Here is a 21,711-nt window from a genome sequence, read left to right as displayed (position 1 = left end):
CTCTAGAGAGAGGGCGGAAAAAACTTTAGTGGACCTCATTTATGGGCCTAGGCCCATCCATGGGTCCAATAAGGGCCCAATTCTGCATGCTCGGGTTTTGAGTTTGACCTTTTATATAAGGAGGAGCTGCAGCAACCTTCAAACCCTCGGGCTAGGGTTTCAACTTCGCTGCTGCGGCTACCGTCTTCAACCTATCTCCCCATCTCTGACAAGCCCTCCGGAGCCGAAGAACTTGCTTCTCAATCACCATGGGGTACCGCTCGATCCCTACTTTGATGACGTTGCCCAGTAGACACTGCCATGTTCTTGCTTTTACCTTCTTTTCTGCTGATATTATTCCGTAGTTCACAGTTTGAGTGTCATTTCTTTAGAGCTTCGGATCGCTGTGCTGAAATTCGAGTCCTTTCATGAGTTTCAGTTGGTTGGCTATACTTAGGCAGCTAGATGGATCTGAATGTGAGTCCATTTGGATGGTCTTTAATAACCATTATAAGGGGAACCATTGATTCGACAACTCGCATTTTTTCTTTTTACGCGACCGAGGAAACCGATGTGTGACACACTTGGAAAACGAGGAATGTGCTGTCGTATCCAATGAGAGGAATTTCTAGGTTCTGTTGATGGAGTTATGCTTTTTCCAGCTCAAATAGGTCTAAGAAGAACAATCGGTGGTTGTGGAAAGTTCGTAATGGTCTCGAACTTGATGGACAGATCTGAAGAATTCAATATTGATGACTGTTTTTGCTGGAAAAAAATGTTAATGGCAATTTATGCTGGCAACCTAGCAAGTCCAGAGGCGTTAATCCTTTATGTTGAGCGTGGTTTTGGGTTGTATAGGTTCAAGTAAGATTGAACAACATAGCGATGGTAAAATAGTGATAGAAGAACTGTCATTTGTAATGTTATATTATATATCTGTTGGCATATTTCATGTGATGTATAATTCAGTCTTTTCATCCTAGATGATCAAATGATGGATATTGCTCTAGGCTTTCGACTTGAAAGCCAATTCGTTTCATAGTATTGATTTCTGCATATTATCTAAATGCAATCCAGAGAACCCATTTCAAAATCTTGAATACCTGAGTCAGTTGTTCATGTTGAGTTACAATACTTTTGCAGGAAGACACGTGGTATGGGAGCTGGTCGCAAGTTGAAGTCCCACCGTAGAAGGCAAAGGTGGGCTGACAAGGCATACAAGAAGTCCAACCTTGGGAATGAGTGGAAGAAGCCATTCGCCGGGTCTTCTCATGCCAAGGGCATTGTCCTTGAGAAGATGTAAGGGTCATTCTTGAGTTGCTCATGTCACTTTATGTACACCGTTTTTGTATTAGAATGTACCGGGGGACTTTGCTAGATGGATCTGTAAAGGGTACAAATTCATATATGCAAAACCAATTGTAACTAGATACACTTGTTTTCTCTGCAGTGGTATTGAAGCTAAGCAGCCGAACTCTGCTATTAGAAAGTGTGCTAGAGTTCAACTTATCAAGAACGGGAAGAAGATTGCTGCATTCGTCCCCAACGATGGTTGCCTGAACTATATCGAAGAAAATGTAAGTTTTCCTATGCAATGTGAAAGTATATCCATCCATAACAATCTCTATTTTGTGTAAGGTGTTTCCTGCTGTCTTCATGTGACTGATCACAGAATTAATTCTGATTTTCAGGATGAAGTTTTGATTGCGGGATTCGGTCGTAAGGGTCATGCCGTCGGAGATATTCCCGGTGTCAGGTTCAAGGTTGTGAAGGTTTCTGGAGTCTCCCTCCTGGCTCTCTTCAAGGAAAAGAAGGAGAAGCCAAGGTCTTAATTTTGCATTTAGCCTTTGTCTCGGGACCCCTTTTCGATGACTTCATTAGAGAGTTCTCGTGGTACTTTTTATTGTTGAGTGCTATTTTGAACAATGTATTACCAATTACTCAGAAGAAGCTTTTGTTTCTGTTTTGAGTTAAGAGTAGTTATTACTGATGGGCAAATTTGAGCTTTGGAAAAGAGTATTTGTCCTGCAAATGCATCGGCCGAGATCCCTTGAGGATGTGGAAACAAAGAAATTGTGCTCCAATGATGCTAAGAAGACGATCAATGGTACTTTCATAGAAGGTCGTTGTGATTGATTGGTTGGAGAATACAATCTGGTATAAGGCATAAGCCGATGCGCAAAGATTATTGGACCCGTGAATTGATCATAGCTGATATTAGGATCATTAGTAACATTTTCAGTACTTTTCGAAGTTTTTGTTGTCGAGTACATGACATATACACGCACCTACACTGCCAAGAAAAATCCTTCTATGCTTTTATGAACTAGAGCCTGTGTAAGGGACCTCGACAAATCCCTTGAAACATCAAATTATGAACCATTGCTATGTATCTTAAGCTCCGCTGTATAGGAACTTGCAACATCTATATCCCAGCCATGGCCTTCCAACCTCGCCTGTCTTCCTTCATCAACCCGACTTGCGGTCATCACCACTGAACCTCAGGCGAGATAGAGAAGTAGATACTAGCAGGGGTTTCAGAACCAAATGGAGCCTAACATCTAACAGGCAGAGGTTTTGGATCGAATCGGAATCTTAATCACCATCACCCAAATGCCACTCACTGGCATAGTAAGAGTTGGGCAGACCCACCCAGAATTTAAAGGCCTCAGCAGCCCTCTTCCTCTCGACCCTCCTCGCCTGCCTAGCGTGCGAGGCATGCTTGCTTGTAAACATCCTCGAATGCATCTCCACATATATCCGTTTGTACTTGGTCTTATTCGGCGGTATCCCGTTATCTTCCATGCAGGACACGATCTCCAGGGCCTTCCTAAAGAAAGCCGCCCTCACACAGATATCTGCCAGCGTATCCAGCAACCCTTCATCAGGCTTCAGCGGCGGCAACGAAGAGGAAGAATCAGACTCCTTCACGTCCTTCTGTAGGTTCAATTCGCACCTCTCCTTGACCTCATTCCACAGCAGAAGCGCCTCTCCCGGTTTCCTAGCCAAGGCAATTCCATTCGCAAGGCTTCCATAAGTGGCAACATCTGGGTAAAGCCCAGTCTCTTTCATCCTCTGGATAAGTTTCTTTGCCTCATCGACTAGCCCGAGCCTGCAATACCCTTCCACCAACATGTTCCACGCGACCTGATCTACTTCCACTCTCGGGTCCTGGGCCATCTCATCGAACACATTGTGCGCTAACTTGGGCTGGCCGGAGAATGCAAATGCCTTCATCAGGGTCGTGTAACTGACCTTGGTCGGGCCAATCTTCCTTGACCGCATCTCATTGAAATATGAAAGCGCCCCTGCACTATCGTCGACCAATATGCACCCGTCAATTAAAGTGTTGTACGACACAACATCAGGCTCTACTCCAGCCCGATCTGACATTTCCTTGAGCAACTCCTTGGCCTTGTCCATCTGCAGCTGAAGGCAGTACCCCTTCAGGAGAATGTTATAAGTGATCCCATTTGCAGGCACTCCAATCCTCAGCATTTCAACCAAAACCTCACGGGCCCGGTCCATGGCCCCTGTCTTCACGAAGGCAGAAATCACGGTGGTGTACGAAACGTGGTCTGGATGGCTTGAGCTATCTTCTTGGTGCCTCATTGCCTCGAGCATTCTAACTGTGCTCGATACTCTCCCAGCCTTCATGTAGCCTTTCATGAGCGTAGTGTAGATCCTCGAGTTGGGACCATACGATTTACGCAGCAAAGGTGGATCATGCCTATTCGGGTCGACCGAGTTAGGGAGCAATTTCTCAAAAACGCCATCCTCCCCTTCCCTTGAAACCACCTCATCTTCCACTCCCTCGCCCTCCTCCTCCACACTCAAATCTTCGGCGTTAGAATCTCTTAAAACCTTGCAGATATCCGTCCTTCCTTCTCTCATTGCCTGCACAATTGACTCCGCAGCCTCCAAGTCTCCAAAACCGACATAGGCCGCTACAAGAGAGTGCAGTGTAGTCATACACAAGTCGATCCCCTTCAGTAAAATCATCTCTAAAACATAAACCAGCAGGTCTTTCCTATCGGCCCGAGCACAGAGCTTTATCATGACATTATACGTCAACACATCAGGTTCGGCCCCGAACTTGGGCATTTCTTCGAACAGTCGGAGGAATCTCTGCGTGTCACCGAGAATGGCACAGGCGTTGAGGGCGGCATTATAAGCGGCTGTGTCCGGCCGCGAATCAGCTGCCCTGTCAGGGAGAAAGCGGCTGACCCGCCGCATGATGGAGTCGAACAAGGCAAGGGCAGCAGCTGGGCCGGCGCCCTCGCCGGAGGAGGTGGTGAGGCGAGTCACGACGGCACTCCACGCCTTGACGTGGGGGAGGTAACCGGAGCGCAGCATGGAGCGGATGACGGAGGCAGCGTATAGGGCCTGGCCCTGGCTGGCGGCAGCGGAGGCGAGGAGGCCGAGGGAGTTGGAGTCGAGGCGGTGGAGCTGGCCCTCATGGCGGAGGCGGGTGAGAATGGACTGGGCGCGGGAGAGGGCGTCGGGGGAGTTGAGGTAGGAGAGCTGGGAGACGAGGCGGCTGAGGCAGGTGGGGCTGGGGACGTGGGGGGACTGGGAGTAGAGGGCCCAAGCCTCCTGGGTTTTCCGCTGGCGAAGGAGGGTGAGGAGCTTGTGGTCTTGCTGCGCGGCGGAGGGGGCGGAGGTAGTGAAACCGACAGTGAGCTCAGGGGAGCTAACGCGGTGGGGGGTGGCCTGAACCCTCAAGGACGAGGGGGATTGAGCCTTCAGGAGCTTTGCAGGGGCGGATACGGCGGCAGAGTGGGGAGGACAGGACCAGGAGAGGGAAGAAAGGGTGTGGGGGACAGAAGAAGGGGCTGGGGTAGAGTAGGAAGGAGGAGGGAGAGGTGATGAGTTCATCTGAAGCTCATCAATGGAGGAAGAGAGAAGAAGATTATTGAATCATTTGCAGGAGAAGATAATAAGGGGAAGAGCGTGGCTGACGCGCGGGCGTTTTGAGTGGAGGGGGAACGTACTACGTCGAGCTTACATTATCCTCTTCCCATGTTAATGCTATTTTAAATCCATTTTTTCGGTAAGACCGCGAGTTATTAGCATTGAGATAAAAAGGTAAAAAAACGAGTTCTTCAATTCAGAGGGTCGGGATTGGCAAAGATTTGAATTTGGGACATCAAAAGCCATCATCGATAACAAATATTGAATGAGTATTACTCAATCACTTAACTATTATCGAATCCGAATTCTTTAAAATAAAAAACTAATCTCGCTATAAACTTCTCATTTATATGCACTCTGATTAATTATTAATTATTACTTATGCACTATACTCGGTCAATATTTCCCCACCATCGACTATCAAGATTATCGAGAGCTTGAGGTCGGGTGCCCGAACATCAGCCACTAGTGCAGGTTGTGCGAGTGAGACAAACATCGATTGAGAGAAGACGGGGATCACATAAATTATAATAGGATTAATAATCTTATGTTTAGGAAGGTAACGACGGGTCATTGTGAAGCAACCAAAGGACTAGCAAATACAAAGCATGGCAGTTTTTTTTTTTTTTCTCCCGCAGGATGTACCGAATTTTCCCGTTGTGGAGAGAGTGATTATTTTCCTGGCAGCGCCCCGACATATACACACGCCATGATAAAATGACTCTGGAGACAAATTATAAAACCAAACCAAGAAAAAGAAAAACCTAAATTGTCAGTCATCACATTGGACAATGTTTGTTCTTCTTCTTCTTCTTCATCATCATCAGAGACGGTGTCTCTCCTGGTTGGTTCTGCAACTGAAAGAAAGAAGAAGCCCTACCTCTACTCTCTTCCATGAGTCAGAACGATGAGATGCTGACCCTGCGAACACGGATTTTCCAAATAATAAACATCAGCAAGTACACAAAAGGAATAATTTCACCTCCTCATAATTTACCCCAAGACACCAGGGATACTCCCTTCGACAGCAGCAACAAAAGAAACTCATCCATCATCACATCACGAAGCAGACACAAAGACATGCAGCATCGCAGACAATTGTCGGGCAAATTGCTTATTCCGGGATCAGATATATCACGTATGGCATACTTCAACTTCAAGAACAATGCTCCGATGTCAATGAAGATAAGTCTTCCTAAACACAGTCTTAATGTTGTCCAAGCACAACGCATCTCAATTGACATGCAAATATGCAACACTAACTGGAGAAATACTCTCAATCCTTTGCAATTGAATCGAGCAAGTAAAAAGACAAGATAAAGATTTATGCATGTTAAAACGCAGACAAGCAGGGGGGAGAATTCGCCTGACAATTAAGTGTCATTAACTTTAACTCATTGCTCTATTGAAAGCAGTTATACTTTAATCTGAAAAGATAATGAAATCTGGTGTTCACTTCAAGATACAGAAAAGCTATCAAAATCTATGTTTGCATAAGTTTTGTGAGACATAAGGAAATTTCGAAAGATCTTCACCAGATTCAACAATTTTGCAGGACATCGCTAAAAAGTACGAGGAACTCGTATATATGAAATATTTACACCATTGCAGCTTGAAAGGCGGACTGAAAAAGAGGTATACTGAGTTGGTCCGAACTACAAAGCGGGGTCACATATCTGTAGTAAATATGCAGACATCCATCCACGAGATATGAATTTCCGATTTGATTTCAAGGCACATCAATTCAATGGTATAAACACAGTATCTACACTGTTAAAAGAAAAAAAAAATGTATGAACTTCAGTGAAGAAGAGAGAAAGGATGAAAGGAAATGAATAATTACTTGTGAGTTTGGATAACTGATTCCCTGAGAGAAGGAACCCTGATGAACAAGCTGCTGCATTAATTCATGTAGGAATCATCAGTATGGTAAAGACTCCGTCCAGCATACTGCAGGGGGACAAAGGATTATTGAGAAAGAGAAGCCCAGTAGAGTAGAGACTCCTAAGAACTATACCTGAGCATTCGGACCAGGATGAACCCCGCTACCATCTTTCTTAACAGAGCCATCACCGCTCTTAGCTGACCCCTTCGTGTCCCCCTATATCACCAACCCAGAATCGAAGTGCAAGAAGGCTCAGTTCATGAAGCAGCGAGGTAGACAGAACTAATATACAAAGAAGAAAAGACTAATACGACCACTCACCTCCATCTACAGCAGCCATTCAATTCAACCCACGAAATAAGTCCGACCAGGAAAAAGAAAAGCTCAGTCAGTCGAAGCAATTCAACTCACAAGAAACGCACTGAAATTTGTAAGCATATCCTGTTATTATAATGGCCCATATAGATTGTTACACTGTTTCAGCTCTGCAACAGGAAAGCAAGCACTCGATCCACCGAACATAGAAAACCAAGACGACAGACCTCTCTGTATCTGGCGAGATACATCCTGAGCGGTTCGATATAATCCTCAAAGCCTAAGGTTGCCATAGCCCACAGCAAGTCATCCCCGTTGATCGTCTTCCTCTTCTCTCTCTGGCACTTATCGCTTGCCCTGGAACAATTGAGAGACCAGCACAAAAACCTCAAATCAGACGAACAAGAAAGCAGCTCGAGCTCAGTAGAGAGTCAACAGAACTGGTTCGACGGCTAACATACTCGCTGGTGATGAAGCTGATGAACTCCGAGACACACTCCTGGACGGTCTCCTTGGCGTCCTTGGCGATCTTGCCGTTGGCGGGGAGGGCCTTCTTCATGATACGGCTGATGTTGGCGATGGGGAGGTACCTGTCCTGCTCCCGGACGTTGGAGCGAGGGCTGTGCTCGCCGCTCTCGTGGCTCCCTCCGCCTGGGCTTCCCGGGACCTCGGCCATCCCCGGTGTCCCAAAATCCAAACCCTAGCCCAACATAACATCAAGATCAACGAAAACGCGGCATCGCCATCACCAATCGGCGCCATCGGGTCCCCGCAGGCATCGAACCCGAGGGCCGTCGACGATGGGTAGAGAGAGAAAGCGATGTAGCGAGAGAGAGAGAGGGGGGAAGAGGGGGAATCATTCAAAAATGGGTTTTTTTTTTCCCGTTGGTTACGTTACCTGAAGAAGGGATTAGCGCGCGAAGGAGGGGGAGAGAGGATTAATAAACAAAAGGCGGGGAATGGGACTGCTGGCTGCAGATCGATTGGTTGGATCGGACGCTGGAGAAGACAGGAAGAAGGGGAGAGAGAGATACGAGACGAGCGCTGATGAGATGAGGAGAGAGAAAGTATGCGACTGCTTTCCCCTTTATCAACACCGTTCGTTCTCTCTCTCTCTCTCCCTGTCTTTCTTCTAGAGAGAGATTCCGATTCCCGCTGTCGTGGAACCGCTGAGCGGTCCGGGTGTATACGCCCGTGAGTGTTTCCCAGTGGGTTCAACAGGCCGTGGACCGTATGTACCTGGAGCTGGCAGCATAGTCACTGAGATGCGGATAGCGCCACGTGGGGGGCCTGGGCTTATGTCGCTCGCTCGAGCGCTCTCGTCAACAACGCGATGCTCGCCGTCTAGATCCGACATGGTTGTCGTTTTGGGATAACTATCTTCTTGGAACCCTAATGGGCCGTTTGGTCGGAGGAATCCCGGTTCTGGTCCGACCCAATTCCGGACGTTATCCGGTTTATAGCTCTGGCATTACGATGTGAACATTTTGTTTGATGAAATATTATTCGGTCCATTGAAGGAACTGTTTCTTGTAATTACTAGGCCGTCATACCATTTTTTTTTAATGCAAATTCCACAATAAAAAATTGATCAGACGACGGCTCACACGTATTCGAATTTTTTCCAGTTTGATATCATAGAACATATTGCTTGACAAGTCATGACACGACCTCGTTATTCTCATGTAATAATTGCTACTTAGCACAACACTTCCTCTATTGCCCAATCCTCAAGCAAGCAGACAGACCAAATAGCCCCTACAGGCGGAGATCAGATGTTCGTTTAATAAGTGTCGGTCTGTCAACTGAAGCGCTGCGATGAACTAGACGAAGTAGGTCTTGTAAGATTTGACTAGTTCATCGGGATTGCACTTTGTTGGGTTGTAAGCCTCGATCTTGTTCATTTCCTGCACAGAACAATCCATACAATGCGGACTCTTCAACATTCGATGACTCGGATCATTTTCTTGGTAGAAGACTCAGGAGTCCTATATATGGATATTTACCTCGATCCACGCTGCCAGTTTGGGCCTTCCCTCTCCAATATCGTACTTCCTCACTGCCGACAAGAAGATCTGGAACCTCTCGATGAACGGAATATAAGCTACATCGACCTAAAATTTTTTACTTGGCTCATAAGTTGTACGACCAGCAATATCTCGGAAAAGATTACACGTCCATGAAGAGCAGTCTTTGGGTTATGAACATACCAAACTAAATTGTCCGAGGAAGAATGGTCCATCCTGGAACTTTTGTAGGGCAGTCTCCAAGTAATCAAGCAGAGCTCCTGATGATATGAACATTTGTCCAAAATGTGGTTTCAACATTGACCATAAATGGAAGAGAGAGAATACATTGGATGTTGGAGAGTGTTTAACAAGCATACCGAGTTCTTGCGGTGCATCCTTTGTGAATGTTTTGTAGACTGCCGTGATGTACTCGTCGCTGTAAGACAGCATCTCTTCGGCAAACTCTCTCTTGGCAGGATCCTGCAGCATTGATCCAACAGTAATTTTTGGTTCCTCTAATCCCAAATAATTTCCAGATTTACCATGAAGTTTCTTTTCTCCTGGATTTTCTTTTTCCGAACCGAGTGAGAAATTTAAATCCAAGGAAGAGTTCTTTGCTGTCAGTTACGAGAACACTTACATTCGGGAATAAGGAAGGGCCTTGGAAATTGATATCGACATATTTGATGAGATCGAGGCTTTCTCCCACAACTTTGCCATTGTGTTCAAATGACGGCACCTGTATTGACAATACAATCTAGTTTAGCTCGAAAGAAATAATTCTGGAATTTTCTTCTTGATTAATCGAAATCAAATGAGAGAGGTTGCAGCAAGGATGCTAAGCAACCTTATTGGTAGGGTACACTTTGTCCTTGTACCAAGTGGGACTGTTCCGAAGATTCAGCGGCACCAACTTTATTTCTTCCTGTAAACCCTGTAAAACGAAGTGACAAAGTCATCGATTAAGTAGGCTGCCTTGTGACTTTCATTAGCAGAATGCTTTTAAGGGTACCATGACATCTATACAGAAAGCTTGAATGTCATGTTCCGTTCCAATTCAGTTCTGACAATTCTGGCTTGAAAGTTTTCTAAATTACAGACGATGAGCTCAACATGCCAGCAGATCGTTAAGGTAATTCTTCAGAGAGTATCAGTTCAACAGACCTTATAGTTCCTAGCAATCCACACTCGTTGGGCATAGGGGCACGTGTAAGTCATATACAGCCTTTGCCGAGCAAGTAGACAAGAAAATCAGAAGTTATCGGACATAGCGTTTGGTATGACAAAAATGTGATGAAATATGGATAGAACAGCAAGGCCTAAGGGTAATATGACACTGAAGCGAGAACAAGGAAAAAGTGCAGCAGCCTGAGAGGGAAAAGAGCAGATGAGAGACTGCAACGTAGTTATGCGACCTTGTGGTTCCATCAAACAGAGGAGGCTGCTCCGCAGAGGAATCCAGAACCGGGGGTAGACGCTCTTTATTGCCCCTGGTTCAAGGAATAATCTAATCAGTTAAGGATAAAACGACCTAGGAATAGAGACAGGTGCTCTCGAAATTTCAGGAACATAACATAGTAAAGAGTAGAACATGTGAACAGAGCTCTTGGAGAATGTCTTACACCGCTGCCATTTGAAGTTTACTCTCTCTTCCTGGATTCTTTCTTAAGTCGAGACAGTTCTGCAGATTGCAGAAATTAAAGTCACCCCTCTCTTTTATACTAGTCCTGATATAATACATACACACGCACATATATGTGGAGACAGATAGCCTCGAATCCTGAGAAATCAAAGCATTGATATACGTATATACCCTACATAAACGGTCATTAGAAGGTTCCTAATATTACAGAATGAAAACTTGCTTTTATCTTTATGAGTTCGGACAGGACCATTTTTGTTTCTGGTAGAGGACAGGATCATTTCGTATATCCATTCTGGTAAACAATAGCCTTTTGAGATATCCATTACCATAAACTATCCATTCATGTGTTCGGTGGAATACCTTCAATGAGTCATCGAATATCATGCTGTTATTTTCATTTTTCTTCATTTGGCCTTATTATACGAATAGTTCGCTAAATTTGAAGTAGTCAACACTTACGTTCATCCAAGAATAGTCTTTTTCATGAACTTATACCGAGATTGGATCTCTGTGCCGTCCTGAATAAAGCACAGATGAAGTCTTTACTCTTTTTAACTGAGGAAACAAGAGACGAGAGAGAAGAGAAGCTTCTGATTTGTCTGAGCTTTGAATTCGACTGCAAGATGCTATTTAAGAGAAAAGGCTGGCCAATATAATAATTTCCTTCTTCGGTCTTGTTTACTTGCAGACTAAGGATTAACTGGAAAAGTTTGTTCCATGGCATCAAATGAACGGCACTAATCAGAGAGAAATGGCGTTGGCTTGAAAATATAATCATTTAGTAGTCACAATGTTGCTAGAGTATGGCATTGTACATATACTGAGAACAATTCGAAACTCCACGAGACAGATAGAAAGAAAGCATGAATATTATTTAGTACACTCAAGCCCATGAAAACAGGCAGCAATGATATGTTGGCAAAGGAAAGTAGGAAGGAAGACTTTGGGACAGCTCCTCATGCGCATACAGCTGATGTGCTTACTGCTGGATCTGCAAGTGGGATTCCATTGAGTAAATTAAGAGAGTAGGGAAATGAAGTCATGCAGGAGATCATAAGGTATGAGCAATGTTCTCGAAAACGGTACCAAAAAGCGCTTCTTAAGGTAGTTGAGTGTGTCTTCACGGTTGTGCTTGGTCTGCGTGTAAGCCTCAATCTTGTTCATCTCCTGCATGATCAACCAAAAGCACTCAAATGATCAGATCCCTGTATCCACTCATTTAATGCAAATCAATCGAAGTTCACATGAGGCTGTTGCGATCAAAATGTTATAAGAGTTCATTTATTACCTCCATCCAAGCTGCTAGTTTAGGCCTCCCTGCAGTAATATCGTGCTTCCACACATCTAACAGGAGGTGATGCATTCTTTCGATAGATGGTATGTATGCTATATCAACCTGAAAACGAATTATTTGTCCAAATCACACCGAAGAGGTTCAATAGAAATTTTTGGTCTCCTCACCTTACCCTAAGCTGAGAAAGGAGTTACTGAAGCTCCACTGTAATATCACATTGCTTAGAACTTACCAAACTTAACTGGCCAAGGAAGAACGGCCCGTCATCGAATTTATGGAGTGCAGCTTCAAGATGATCAAGAGCAGGACCTGATGGACGATAAGAATCCTAGTTCAGTGTTCCATAATCCCATTTACAATGTCTTTATGAATCTTTCATTTAAAAGAGAAGTTAGTCGGAGATAGTTACTCAGTCCTTTGATCGCTTCTCCACCCTCCAACGAACTATACATTATCACATTGAACGTTAGGGCGTACGACCACAACTCTTCACCAAACTCTCTTTTCTCAGGATCCTGGTGATAGTCAATTGAACTAGCTCAGTTTGGTGAAATGCGAAGGGAAGAAGTTTCAGTGCCTTGACAGTTGTAAAGAATGTAAAACTTCAGTTGGGACATTAATTGATCGTACAGTTGGGAACAGCGGTGGCCCTTCAAAGTTTTGGTCTATGTACTTCATCAGATCGAGGCTCTCTCCAATGACCTTATGGTTGTGTTCGAGAGATGGAACCTGGCAAAATAAAACAAACCTTCCTGCTTAATATCCTCGTGCAGTTCATATAGTTCGCCGAATAAAGCAGAGTTTGGGATTTCTCGACAGAGAAGGGCTCACCTTGTCCACAGAATAAACCTTCTCCCGGTACCAAGCAGGTTTGTCATGCAGAGAAAGGGGAACTAACTTGATTTGGCTCTGTAGTCCCTGCATTCGGGAGATAACAACACAGCATGACGTGACATAAAACGGCATAGATCAACAGAAGAAACACAAAGACAGAGAGACTGATAGGGACCTTGACATTCCTAGTGATCCACACTCGCTGCGCGAAGGGGCTTCTGTATGTAATGTACAGCCTTCAGGAAGCAAATCCATTGATAAGAGTCATTCTCTTACTATCTATATGAGCGGCTAAGCTCGAAAAGTATGAAGCAGTGGCAAGTGAATGGAATGACATAGTGTTGATCTCAATGTTCCAAGCAGGAATAGAAATGTATATATACCTGGTGGTTCCATCGAATAGAGGAGGCGGAGCGGAACTCGAGTCCAAAGGCTCGGGTAGAGTTTCCAGCGATTCACTGCGGTCGGAATATATCCATTTGGGGACGAAAGTGAAAGAATTAGCAGAAAGCTAGAGCAACAAGGTAAGGTAAATCGATGGGAGCTCCAGCGAGCCCAAAGGAATTTGTGATCATACCGATCAGTCGCCATCGCTGAACTGCTTCTGCACTGCAGAGGGCAGCAGTGGTGGAGGAAGGAGATGGTATCTTATAGCAGATGAGATTGCAGCAAACAGTTCAGTATGAGATTTGCGCAAGCAATGATGCCGATGGTGTTTGCGTGAGTCAGATGGGGTCAGTCTCCGGTGGCTCGCAGTTGACTTTTATCTTCCTACTGAAATCTGCGGAAACTTCAAAGGGAGCAGTTCTTTCTCAATCTTTCGTGTCTCCCTAGCTAGTTCTGTAATTTACTTTTCACTCTTCTGTGCAGAAACAGATGTTTGCCGGTTTTTCATTTCGCGAGGTTGGCCTCGGACCAGCGTTTTCCGACTTAAGCTGGACTCATACTGCCGATCTGTAGAACTGCAGATTGTGAAATTAATTATATCTGGATCAAGATGAAGATTTTGATGAATGAATTGTATTTTGTCAGCGAATCGTGCACACCCATATTACCTAAGAGTAAGAGCAACAAACCATCCAACATGACTTCGATTCTTTTCATGAAAGAAATCACGGCGTTCATGCTTCGATGAGAATTTTACCATTCTACGTGGCTCGACATTTTTTATTTTGATATGGCTGCTGTCGACGAGGATTTTACCATTCTATGTGGCTCGACATTTTCGATTTTGATTTTGGCTGCTGCCGTTGGAAAAGTCTCGGAGAGTCGAATTGAATGGAACAGTAATGGAGAGAGGTTGAAGAAAACTTGGACGAGTTTTCCCTTCCAGAGATCACAGTTTTGTTTGTTGACTCTGCCGCTGAATGTTTCGGACAGTTTTAGCTTGCCCGGTTTTTATCTGTTCTTTCTTTGGGGAACTTCTATCGTACCAGTGCGGTACAGTATCCCAACCCCACGCACCATAGGATGGGATATGTCCTAACAATGAGAGCTCTACTCAATCAAAAACGGTGAAATAGTTTTAACTGTTTGTTTGGATCCCGTATTATACAATCTTAACCCGCGATCAAACAGTACAGTACAGCTCTGCTAGCATTTGGAACATTGGAAGATAAAAACGAGTTAAAGCCTAAAATGTACACCCGCACGCGTAGCGGGGGGTGAGACTATTCCGAGTAAGTCATACCCAATTGGACAATTAGACTTTTCCGGATCGGGTGAATTAATCGGGACTCAATTAGACAATTCACACCGAAAAATGTACAGGATAAAGTTTAATTAGAAATGCACAAAAGGAAATGAAATATGTAATATAACAAAAAAAGAATGTATTAGCAGGCTGTTAAATGGGCCAAACCATCCCTAACTCCAAAAAATTTCCAAGCTTAGGGTTACTGGCTGGACCGAGAATGCCCATAACAATGAGGGCTCAAATGAACCAAAATATAGTTTCAACTCTCTCTCTCTCTCTCTCCGTCTTTCCCTCACTCTGCCTTCGACTTCGGTGATTTCCTCCTGACTGAACTACGGCACCCGCTCCTGCACCTCCCAATAAATTTTAACACCTCGTCGATCAGAATCACGGGAAAGGCCACAGCCAACACAAGAAGCCACTCATTGAAGCTGAGCGGCACGATCCCAAATACCTGTGCAAGGAATGGCACGTAGAGTATCAGGAAGTGGAGCCCGAACGAGACTGACATGGCCAGCAGGAGCCAAGGGTTGACCCAGGGAGGCATGGACAGCAAGCTCCCGTCCTCGGAGAGGGCATTAAGAGAGTTGAACATCTCGATTGCTACAAGCACTGAGAGGGACAGAGTCATGGCCTTGACTTTTCCTGACCGGAAATAATCGCAGGGGTTGCTATCGAAAGTGAAGACTTGGCTCCCAGCAGTGAAAGGAGAGGTTGTGAAGTTCGTCCACGACTGGCACTGGCCCCAGTTTGCAAGCTGGGAGTAGGTGACAAGTGTGTGGCCATCTGCACTGAGGTCAATCCCGAGGAAGGATCCATGAGTGTACCAGATGATAAATACTCCCACCGTCGCAATTCCAACATATAGCCCGATTACCTGCACGAAGCAATTGGAGAATATTTCAGTTGCAAATAAAGAAATACTGCCGTGCTTTGACAAGGAACCACTAGATCACTAAATACTAAGGGATATTGCCCACAATGGCAGAAGAACGGATGGTAGTGGCCCATGATATGACACTACTACATAGTAAAGGAGACCTACTTGAGACATTTTCCAGTTTACATGGCGATCATATGTACTGTTTCAAAGTAAACAAGATCAGAAGGCAAAGTACCAGATAACGAAACAGAATCCATGCGCTGATGAGAGAATCATCACTTCTTCGGGGTGGTTTCTTCATGATGTCCTTGTCGGGAGGGTTAAATCCCAAAGCAGTGGCAGGCGGTCCATCAGTGACAAGGTTGACCCATAGAAGTTGTACGGGAATCAGGCCTTCCGGGATCCCCAGAGCTGCTGTCAGGAATATTGACGCAACTTCACCAATATTTGAAGAAATCATGTACCTTCAATTTTGAACAAGACATTTATCAGTAAAGATATTCTCAAACTGCATCAACAAACCAGAAGTTCAAATCATGAAACTGACAAAGCACAAAATCTCTTGAAAAGATGGACAAGTCTCTGGAGTTTTAACACGGTGGTTGAACAAGAAAGAAAACACCCTGGGGTGTAATATACCAGTAAAGCATTTATGCAGACACCATCTAGGGTAGTCCATGCTGTTCGGATAAGACATTTTAGAATCTCCAGAGTTGATAGATTGATAGGAGAAAAACTCCCATATGTAAGTCATCAAGCTTTTGTTATTGCTATAGACTCTGAGACAACAAGGGAAAATGTTGCTTCTGCAGTCAACCACGTAAGACCACTGAAATATACAGGATTATGCTCTTTAACATTATTAAAGGAAAATGGTAACGGCCACCAAGGTTTTCACATCTGTTGTATCAGTCATCCGGTGAACCTCTGATTATCAAAAGCTGGAGCTCTAACACTCTATAATATACCTTCCACACGATCATACCTTCCACACGATCAAAACATAATCGACTTGCCTCGGGTAATTATGGTTACTTTTGAAAAGAATATACTCGGGAAAGACATATGCAAGCCCTTCTTTGAAGCACATACCTGATAAATGCCTTCATATTGTTGTAGATAGATCTCCCTTCACCAACAGCAGCAACTATTGTACTAAAATTATCATCTGCCAACACCATATCAGAAGCTTCCTTTGCAACCTGGAGACAAGAAGTTTAACTAGTTTGAGACATATCTCAGGAAGCCATAAGCAAAGAGGAAATTACAGTCAGCAGATAATAGGCAGGCATAACTTATACCAGATTTTCAAACCTCTTGCCGTAAAACCAACATCAATTTTTTTTGTCAAATATTGTAATGTATTGCTCAAAGAATTATGACACCACAATTTCTTCAAAGAGATTCCTTTAAACCCATCTCAAACATGCAATATACCCCGACCCAGAAATAAAGAAACGAGATGGTAATATGCCAAATCTACCGCCTTTTTTTTTTTTTTTCGTGAGAGATTCTTTATAGTTATATGCCAGACTCTGTTCAGAGAAAGAATAATACTAACCTCAGTTCCAGCAATTCCCATTGCAATACCAATGTCTGCTAGCTTTAGGGCAGGGGCATCATTCACTCCATCACCAGTCATAGCAACCACCTCGCCATCATCCTTGAGCAACCTCACAATCTCCTGCTTGTGCCTTGGTTCAGCCCTCGAAAAAAGAAGCCCACCATTTCGTCTAAGATGTTCTTTCTTATCCTTATCACTCATTTCCATGAACTCTTTTCCGGTCCGACTCTTTAAACTGATGTCTTCATTAGGTTTGAAAACCCCAATTTCGCGGCAGATTGCTTCGGCCGTATTCTTGTTATCTCCAGTTATAACCATGACGCGAATGCCAGCTGCCCGACAGTCCTCAATTGCTTCGTAAACCTCTTGTCTAGGAGGGTCCTATATGAGTCAAATGAAAACACGTTTGAGTCATTACATACAGAAGGAAAACAAACTAGTTGGCTTATGGGAGAGATTTCTTACCCTTAATCCAACCAAGCCCACAAAAGTGAGTTCACTTTCGATAGATGAATAATTAGACGGGTTAAGAAGCAGCTGATGAGCTGGATGATCTTCACGGCCATCATAGGTCTCAAAATCAGGTAGCTCATCCTTGTACGCAAAGCCTAGACAACGTAATGCGCTGCTTGACATCTCATGAAGAGCTAATAAGATGGCATCTCTAGCATGGTGATCCAAATGAACAACAGAACCATCACGCAACTGAATTTTACTACTTCTCTCCAACACGCTTTCTACTGCACCCTGTCAAAAGCATCACAACTCACCTTATCAGTCAGATGATAAAATGACAAAACAGAAAAGGCAAGACTGGTCTAACGGTTTTGTACAGTAAGGTGCAGCTCAATAGGCATGCTATGCTAAATGGCTGTAAGAGCATAAGGATATTATCAATGCAGTTTGGAGTTCTTAAACAAATCAGAGAATGTTTATCTATGCAGTAGAAGAATACCTTCACTAGTAACGACTTCTTCCCAGAACCTGAGTTCACAATAACTCCCATTGACTTCCTATCTCGATCAAACTCCAAAGTTGCAATCCTACGGTCCGATTTATTCCACCACTGACAACAACCTATAGGCAGAAGGAAATGTAAGTATTGAAAGCAACACTTGTCCAAGTATCAGCTGAAGATGGATAAGGACATCCAGGGGACCCACCCAAAAGTTCATAACTGCTTGTTGACCCATGAGACCCCTCCGGGAGGCCCATCTTCTCAACTAGAACCTGAAAACACGGAAGGAAATGCATAAACGGGCCATTACATAATATTCCCAAGCGAATCTACCCCAAAAAAAGTACATAATAAACTGCAAGAGACTGCCATAACAAGGAATTAATAGAAAATGACAATGAATGAGAGTCATCTTTGGGGACCTACATCATGGAAGAAGCTCATTTACAAAGCAAGCAAGCAGCATAATAGCATTCGCAAAAGCTCTAACATCAGCAAGAGGCTTTACCTTTAGGGCAGCCTCAGTAGGCATCCCATGGGCAATAAACTTGTTCTCTGCCGGAACGATGCCAGAATCATTGCATATGGCAGCAACTTTTGCAATCATTTGAAGATTGGCATCCATATTGCCAGTAGGCCAGTCATAAATTTGTCCATCATATGGACTGTATGTAGTCCCGTCTACTTTAAATGCCCTCAAGTTTCCGGGTGCAGAACCTATAGCAACTAGCTTTGCTACTGCCATCTGATTAGTAGTCAGAGTACCGGTCTTATCAGAACAAATCACAGTGGTACAGCCCAGAGTTTCCACACTAGGGAGCTTCCTCACAAGGGCATTCTTCTGTGCCATCTTTCGTGTTCCAAGAGCCAAGCAAGTCGTGATCACGGCAGGCAATCCTTCGGGAATTGCAGCTACAGCCAGTGCCACTGCTATCTCGAAATAGTACGTGCACTTCTCAAACGAAAACTTGAAGTTCCTCGGCCACCCGTCAACATACTCCCAGCTAAGGAAGTACTTCACGTTGATGAGCCAAACCAATGCGCAGATCAGCCCGATTATCATCGTCAAGACTTCTCCGAATTCATTCAGCTTCTTCTTCAGTGGGGTATCCTCCTCGCTCTGTGAAGCGACGTGGATTTGCTGGTGCACTTTCCCAATCTCAGTGTCCATTCCCGTCTGAGTGACCAAGCATAAACAATTCCCATTCACGACAGTAGTTCCGGCAAAAATCATACACTTCTTGCCCTGTATATCAGCATCCTCAGGAACTGGCTTACTGGTCTTGTTCACTGCCTCACTCTCCCCAGTCAGGGAGCCCTGCTCCAGTCGGGATGTTGAGCTAATCAGCTCCAGGACCCGCATATCCGCAGGCGCCTTATCTCCAACCTTAAGCTCCACGATATCCCCGGGCACGAGCTCCTTCGCCGGCAAATTCGGGATCTTCTTCCCACCCCTAATCACCGTCGCATGCTCGGACTGGATCTCCTTGAGCGCTTCCAATGCCTTCTCGGCATTGTTCTCCTGCCAAACTCCCACGATTGCGTTCACAATCAGGATAAGGAAGATGACGAGCGGCTCCACGAAGGCGGTGATCTCCATCTCACCCCCTTCCTCGCCGTCATACCAGGCGAGCACGAAGGAGATTATGGCGGCGCCGAGGAGGATCCGGACGAGAGTGTCGTTGAACTGGTCCAGGATCAGGCTCCAAATCGAGGACCCCTCGTGCTTCTCCAGCTCATTCGGGCCATAGATCCTCTGCCTCCGCTCGACCTCCTCGGAACTCAACCCGAACCTCCTACTGGTCTGGTACTGCTTCTCGCACTCCGCGGTCTCCCTCGCCCAGGCCGGGAAGACCTCCCGATCGCCCGGCTTCTTCTGAGAGGCGGCGGGCCGCCGGTCCCCGTAGTCCTCCCCTCCTTTCCCCATCAACCGCCTAGCGCCGGCTGGCAAACTGCCGAACCCGCTTATCAATCAAATCAAACCGGCCCGACTGAGCTCAAATCAGAGCACAGTGACACGATCTGAAGAGGAGACTGGGGGAGAGAAGAAGCTTAGGGTTTCGATAACCGTAAGCGGAAGCGACGGTGCGGTTTGTTTTCTCGGGGGAGGAAGAAGAGAGAGAGCTTCGAATACAAATAAGAGGAGAGGAACCGAAGCCTTCGCTCAAATCATCGCTCGCATCAAGCGTCACTTTCCTTCTCCTCCTTAAGGCTAACGAAATGAGTTTGGAAAACATTTTATTAACCAACTTTTATAATCGACGATTATTAGGAAATTAATATTGGAAATTTCTCGGCAGCATCCTTCCTGATTTAATAATTAATACCCAGATGGCGGCGTTTAGGAAACCGGTGGCCTACCAATGAGTGCCGGGGCTGATGTGGCGATATGTTATTGGATGAGTGGCTGTTCTAATGGCTTCCATTGGCCAGGTACCGCTTTCAGCCTGCTGACGTAGGCAGTAGCAAGGAAACGGCATCAAACTCTGAAGGCCAGTGACAAATACGTAGTTCCTATTTCCTAATACATTTTAGGGTAAATTTAAAAAAAAAAAACACTAAATTTTCAGAAAATTCTCAATTTTATCATAAATTTTATTTTGTAATTATAAAGATCACATGTTTTCCAAATTTCTCAGAAAATGACCCCCAATCACAAATTTCGTTATAATTTATATTCATTTGCCTAAGTGGATGTTGTGAACCCACTAGATTTACATATTACCTTATCATTCTCTCTACCCTTCATAAAAAAAACCCTAGTTTTTAAAAAAATATTGATTTTATGCTAAATTTTGTTTTGTATTTAAAAAAAATCACATATTTTCATAATGTCTCGGAAATAATCTCAAGGACCTATAACAAGAAACGATCGTAACCTCTTTATTTTTCGAGATATCCACTATTAAGACCTCTTTATTTGATACATTATTAATGAGATCGTAAAATTTATAAATTTTATCGTGAAACACCAATATCTGGGCTAACATTGAAGAAAGAGTATTAACCCGAGAAGCAAAATATGAAAACATTCATCTCGAGCATAAATTTGGAAGTTGTATACTTGCCCTTGTTATAACCAATCAAATTGAATCTCGAGTACAATGATAATCCATTCATTCTTTTATACTCTTACGTGACTTATTTGCTTCAATTATTTCCTAGATTGCTTGTAGGTTGCGTAGTCTACATATATTTAGCTCTTTCATTGGTTTTATATATACAAAAACATGGCAAAATAACCATATCGGGCTCCGGTTGAGGTCAAATGTTTCTTGTTATAAGCTCTTGAGGTCATTTCTTATACATTTTAAAAACTTGTGGTTTTTTGTAACCGAAAAAAAACTCATGGTTTTTATAATTATAAAACAAAAAATTTAGGACAAAACCGATAAATTCTTGTAAATTTGGATTTTTTTTTATGTAAAGGGTTGAGAGAATGATGGGATAATGTGTAAATATAGTAGGTTCCATAGCGTCCATGTAGGCAAATGTGCAGAAAGTATAACGGAAACTGTAACGATAAGTCATTTTTGAGACATTTAAAAAACATGTGATTTTTTATGTTACAAAATAAAATTTAGGATAAAACTGAGAATTGTTGAAAAATTTAGGCTTTTTTTGGTAATTTACCCTTCATTTTAATATGTATCAATATCCAAAAAAGTACAAAGAACCTAGTTAATTGAGGTTTGAGCTAGTTCGACCTGTTAAGATGTGAAATTCATTTAATAG

General features: G+C 44.0%; 6 protein-coding genes across 8 annotated transcripts; 1 reads left to right on the top strand and 5 right to left on the bottom strand.

Annotated features, from left to right (window-relative positions):
• Positions 1 to 103: 103 nt before the first annotated feature.
• LOC116198156 (40S ribosomal protein S23) lies at positions 104 to 1,977 on the top strand. Its single transcript, XM_031528508.1, has 4 exons — positions 104 to 253; positions 1,123 to 1,278; positions 1,430 to 1,556; positions 1,671 to 1,977. The coding sequence occupies exons 1-4, from the start codon at positions 249 to 251 to the stop codon at positions 1,809 to 1,811; spliced, it is 429 nt and encodes a 142-aa protein (XP_031384368.1). The 5' UTR covers positions 104 to 248; the 3' UTR covers positions 1,812 to 1,977.
• Positions 1,978 to 2,154: 177 nt separating this feature from the next.
• On the bottom strand, positions 2,155 to 4,959 carry LOC116198152 (pentatricopeptide repeat-containing protein At3g09650, chloroplastic). The gene has a single exon (XM_031528502.1). It carries the CDS (start codon positions 4,855 to 4,857, stop codon positions 2,575 to 2,577), a length of 2,283 nt encoding a protein of 760 aa, XP_031384362.1. The 5' UTR covers positions 4,858 to 4,959; the 3' UTR covers positions 2,155 to 2,574.
• Positions 4,960 to 5,409: 450 nt separating this feature from the next.
• Positions 5,410 to 8,186, bottom strand: LOC116198155 (nuclear transcription factor Y subunit B-1-like). Of its 3 annotated transcripts, none has more exons than XR_004155154.1 (7): positions 7,992 to 8,186; positions 7,555 to 7,793; positions 7,321 to 7,450; positions 7,100 to 7,105; positions 6,911 to 6,994; positions 6,737 to 6,843; positions 5,410 to 5,814 (listed from the first exon to the last, which is right to left on the bottom strand). XR_004155154.1 is itself a non-coding variant. In XM_031528507.1 (7 exons), the coding sequence occupies exons 2-7, from the start codon at positions 7,767 to 7,769 to the stop codon at positions 5,776 to 5,778; spliced, it is 525 nt and encodes a 174-aa protein (XP_031384367.1). In that variant the 5' UTR covers positions 7,770 to 7,793; positions 7,992 to 8,186; the 3' UTR covers positions 5,410 to 5,775. The 3 variants fall into 3 exon arrangements, 2 of the variants coding, with proteins under 2 accessions (XP_031384367.1, XP_031384366.1); XM_031528507.1 differs by having other exon boundaries at positions 6,737 to 6,787; XM_031528506.1 differs by having other exon boundaries at positions 6,737 to 6,790; positions 7,992 to 8,183.
• A 321-nt stretch (positions 8,187 to 8,507) lies between these two features.
• LOC116198153 (glutathione S-transferase L3-like) lies at positions 8,508 to 11,370 on the bottom strand. Its single transcript, XM_031528503.1, has 9 exons — positions 10,725 to 11,370; positions 10,518 to 10,592; positions 10,267 to 10,327; positions 9,950 to 10,036; positions 9,743 to 9,841; positions 9,480 to 9,582; positions 9,304 to 9,380; positions 9,100 to 9,207; positions 8,508 to 9,000 (listed from the first exon to the last, which is right to left on the bottom strand). The coding sequence occupies exons 1-9, from the start codon at positions 10,853 to 10,855 to the stop codon at positions 8,917 to 8,919; spliced, it is 825 nt and encodes a 274-aa protein (XP_031384363.1). The 5' UTR covers positions 10,856 to 11,370; the 3' UTR covers positions 8,508 to 8,916.
• A 134-nt stretch (positions 11,371 to 11,504) lies between these two features.
• On the bottom strand, positions 11,505 to 13,723 carry LOC116198154 (glutathione S-transferase L3-like). The gene is made up of 10 exons (XM_031528505.1): positions 13,453 to 13,723; positions 13,259 to 13,333; positions 13,051 to 13,111; positions 12,873 to 12,959; positions 12,672 to 12,770; positions 12,451 to 12,556; positions 12,274 to 12,350; positions 12,036 to 12,143; positions 11,834 to 11,914; positions 11,505 to 11,738 (listed from the first exon to the last, which is right to left on the bottom strand). The coding sequence occupies exons 1-10, from the start codon at positions 13,464 to 13,466 to the stop codon at positions 11,727 to 11,729; spliced, it is 720 nt and encodes a 239-aa protein (XP_031384365.1). The 5' UTR covers positions 13,467 to 13,723; the 3' UTR covers positions 11,505 to 11,726.
• A 941-nt stretch (positions 13,724 to 14,664) lies between these two features.
• Positions 14,665 to 20,196, bottom strand: LOC116195462 (calcium-transporting ATPase 4, endoplasmic reticulum-type-like). The gene is made up of 8 exons (XM_031524676.1): positions 18,485 to 20,196; positions 18,182 to 18,248; positions 17,974 to 18,095; positions 17,484 to 17,765; positions 17,016 to 17,399; positions 16,547 to 16,656; positions 15,690 to 15,918; positions 14,665 to 15,448 (listed from the first exon to the last, which is right to left on the bottom strand). Exons 1-8 carry the CDS (start codon positions 19,901 to 19,903, stop codon positions 14,864 to 14,866), a joined length of 3,198 nt encoding a protein of 1,065 aa, XP_031380536.1. The 5' UTR covers positions 19,904 to 20,196; the 3' UTR covers positions 14,665 to 14,863.
• Between the last annotated feature and the right edge of the window lie 1,515 nt (positions 20,197 to 21,711).

This window comes from Punica granatum, chromosome 2 (assembly GCF_007655135.1).
Source record: "Punica granatum isolate Tunisia-2019 chromosome 2, ASM765513v2, whole genome shotgun sequence".
In the NCBI taxonomy this organism is placed as follows: Eukaryota; Viridiplantae; Streptophyta; class Magnoliopsida; order Myrtales; family Lythraceae; genus Punica; species Punica granatum.
The sequence above is the reverse complement of the archived record's forward strand: the minus strand, read 5'-3'. Positions and strand labels throughout refer to the sequence as shown.

What these genes read in the sequence shown, in the direction of transcription:
- LOC116198156 (XM_031528508.1), top strand. An exon ending in GGCATTGTCCTTGAGAAGAT is followed by an intron (nt 1,279 to 1,429) that starts GTAAGGGTCATT and finishes TTTTCTCTGCAG; the next exon opens with TGGTATTGAAGCTAAGCAGC. An exon ending in TGAACTATATCGAAGAAAAT is followed by an intron (nt 1,557 to 1,670) that starts GTAAGTTTTCCT and finishes TCTGATTTTCAG; the next exon opens with GATGAAGTTTTGATTGCGGG.
- LOC116198152 (XM_031528502.1), bottom strand. Translation starts at nt 4,857, where the DNA reads ATGAACTCATCACCTCTCCCTCCTCCTTCCTACTCTACCCCAGCCCCT.
- LOC116198155 (XM_031528506.1), bottom strand. Translation starts at nt 7,769, where the DNA reads ATGGCCGAGGTCCCGGGAAGCCCAGGCGGAGGGAGCCACGAGAGCGGC. An exon ending in ATCCTGGTCCGAATGCTCAG is followed by an intron (nt 6,791 to 6,910) that starts GTATAGTTCTTA and finishes GAATTAATGCAG; the next exon opens with CAGCTTGTTCATCAGGGTTC. An exon ending in TCAGTTATCCAAACTCACAA is followed by an intron (nt 5,815 to 6,736) that starts GTAATTATTCAT and finishes CCGTGTTCGCAG; the next exon opens with GGTCAGCATCTCATCGTTCT.
- LOC116198153 (XM_031528503.1), bottom strand. Translation starts at nt 10,855, where the DNA reads ATGTGCGTGTGTATGTATTATATCAGGACTAGTATAAAAGAGAGGGGT. An exon ending in AAACTTCAAATGGCAGCGGT is followed by an intron (nt 10,593 to 10,724) that starts GTAAGACATTCT and finishes TCCTTGAACCAG; the next exon opens with GGGCAATAAAGAGCGTCTAC. An exon ending in GCCCTTCCTTATTCCCGAAT is followed by an intron (nt 9,583 to 9,742) that starts GTAAGTGTTCTC and finishes TCAATGCTGCAG; the next exon opens with GATCCTGCCAAGAGAGAGTT.
- LOC116198154 (XM_031528505.1), bottom strand. An exon ending in CTATTCGATGGAACCACCAG is followed by an intron (nt 13,112 to 13,258) that starts GTATATATACAT and finishes TGCTTCCTGAAG; the next exon opens with GCTGTACATTACATACAGAA. An exon ending in GGCCACCGCTGTTCCCAACT is followed by an intron (nt 12,557 to 12,671) that starts GTACGATCAATT and finishes GACTATCACCAG; the next exon opens with GATCCTGAGAAAAGAGAGTT.
- LOC116195462 (XM_031524676.1), bottom strand. Translation starts at nt 19,903, where the DNA reads ATGGGGAAAGGAGGGGAGGACTACGGGGACCGGCGGCCCGCCGCCTCT. An exon ending in AGAAGTCGTTACTAGTGAAG is followed by an intron (nt 17,766 to 17,973) that starts GTATTCTTCTAC and finishes TGCTTTTGACAG; the next exon opens with GGTGCAGTAGAAAGCGTGTT. An exon ending in AATATGAAGGCATTTATCAG is followed by an intron (nt 15,919 to 16,546) that starts GTATGTGCTTCA and finishes TCAAAATTGAAG; the next exon opens with GTACATGATTTCTTCAAATA.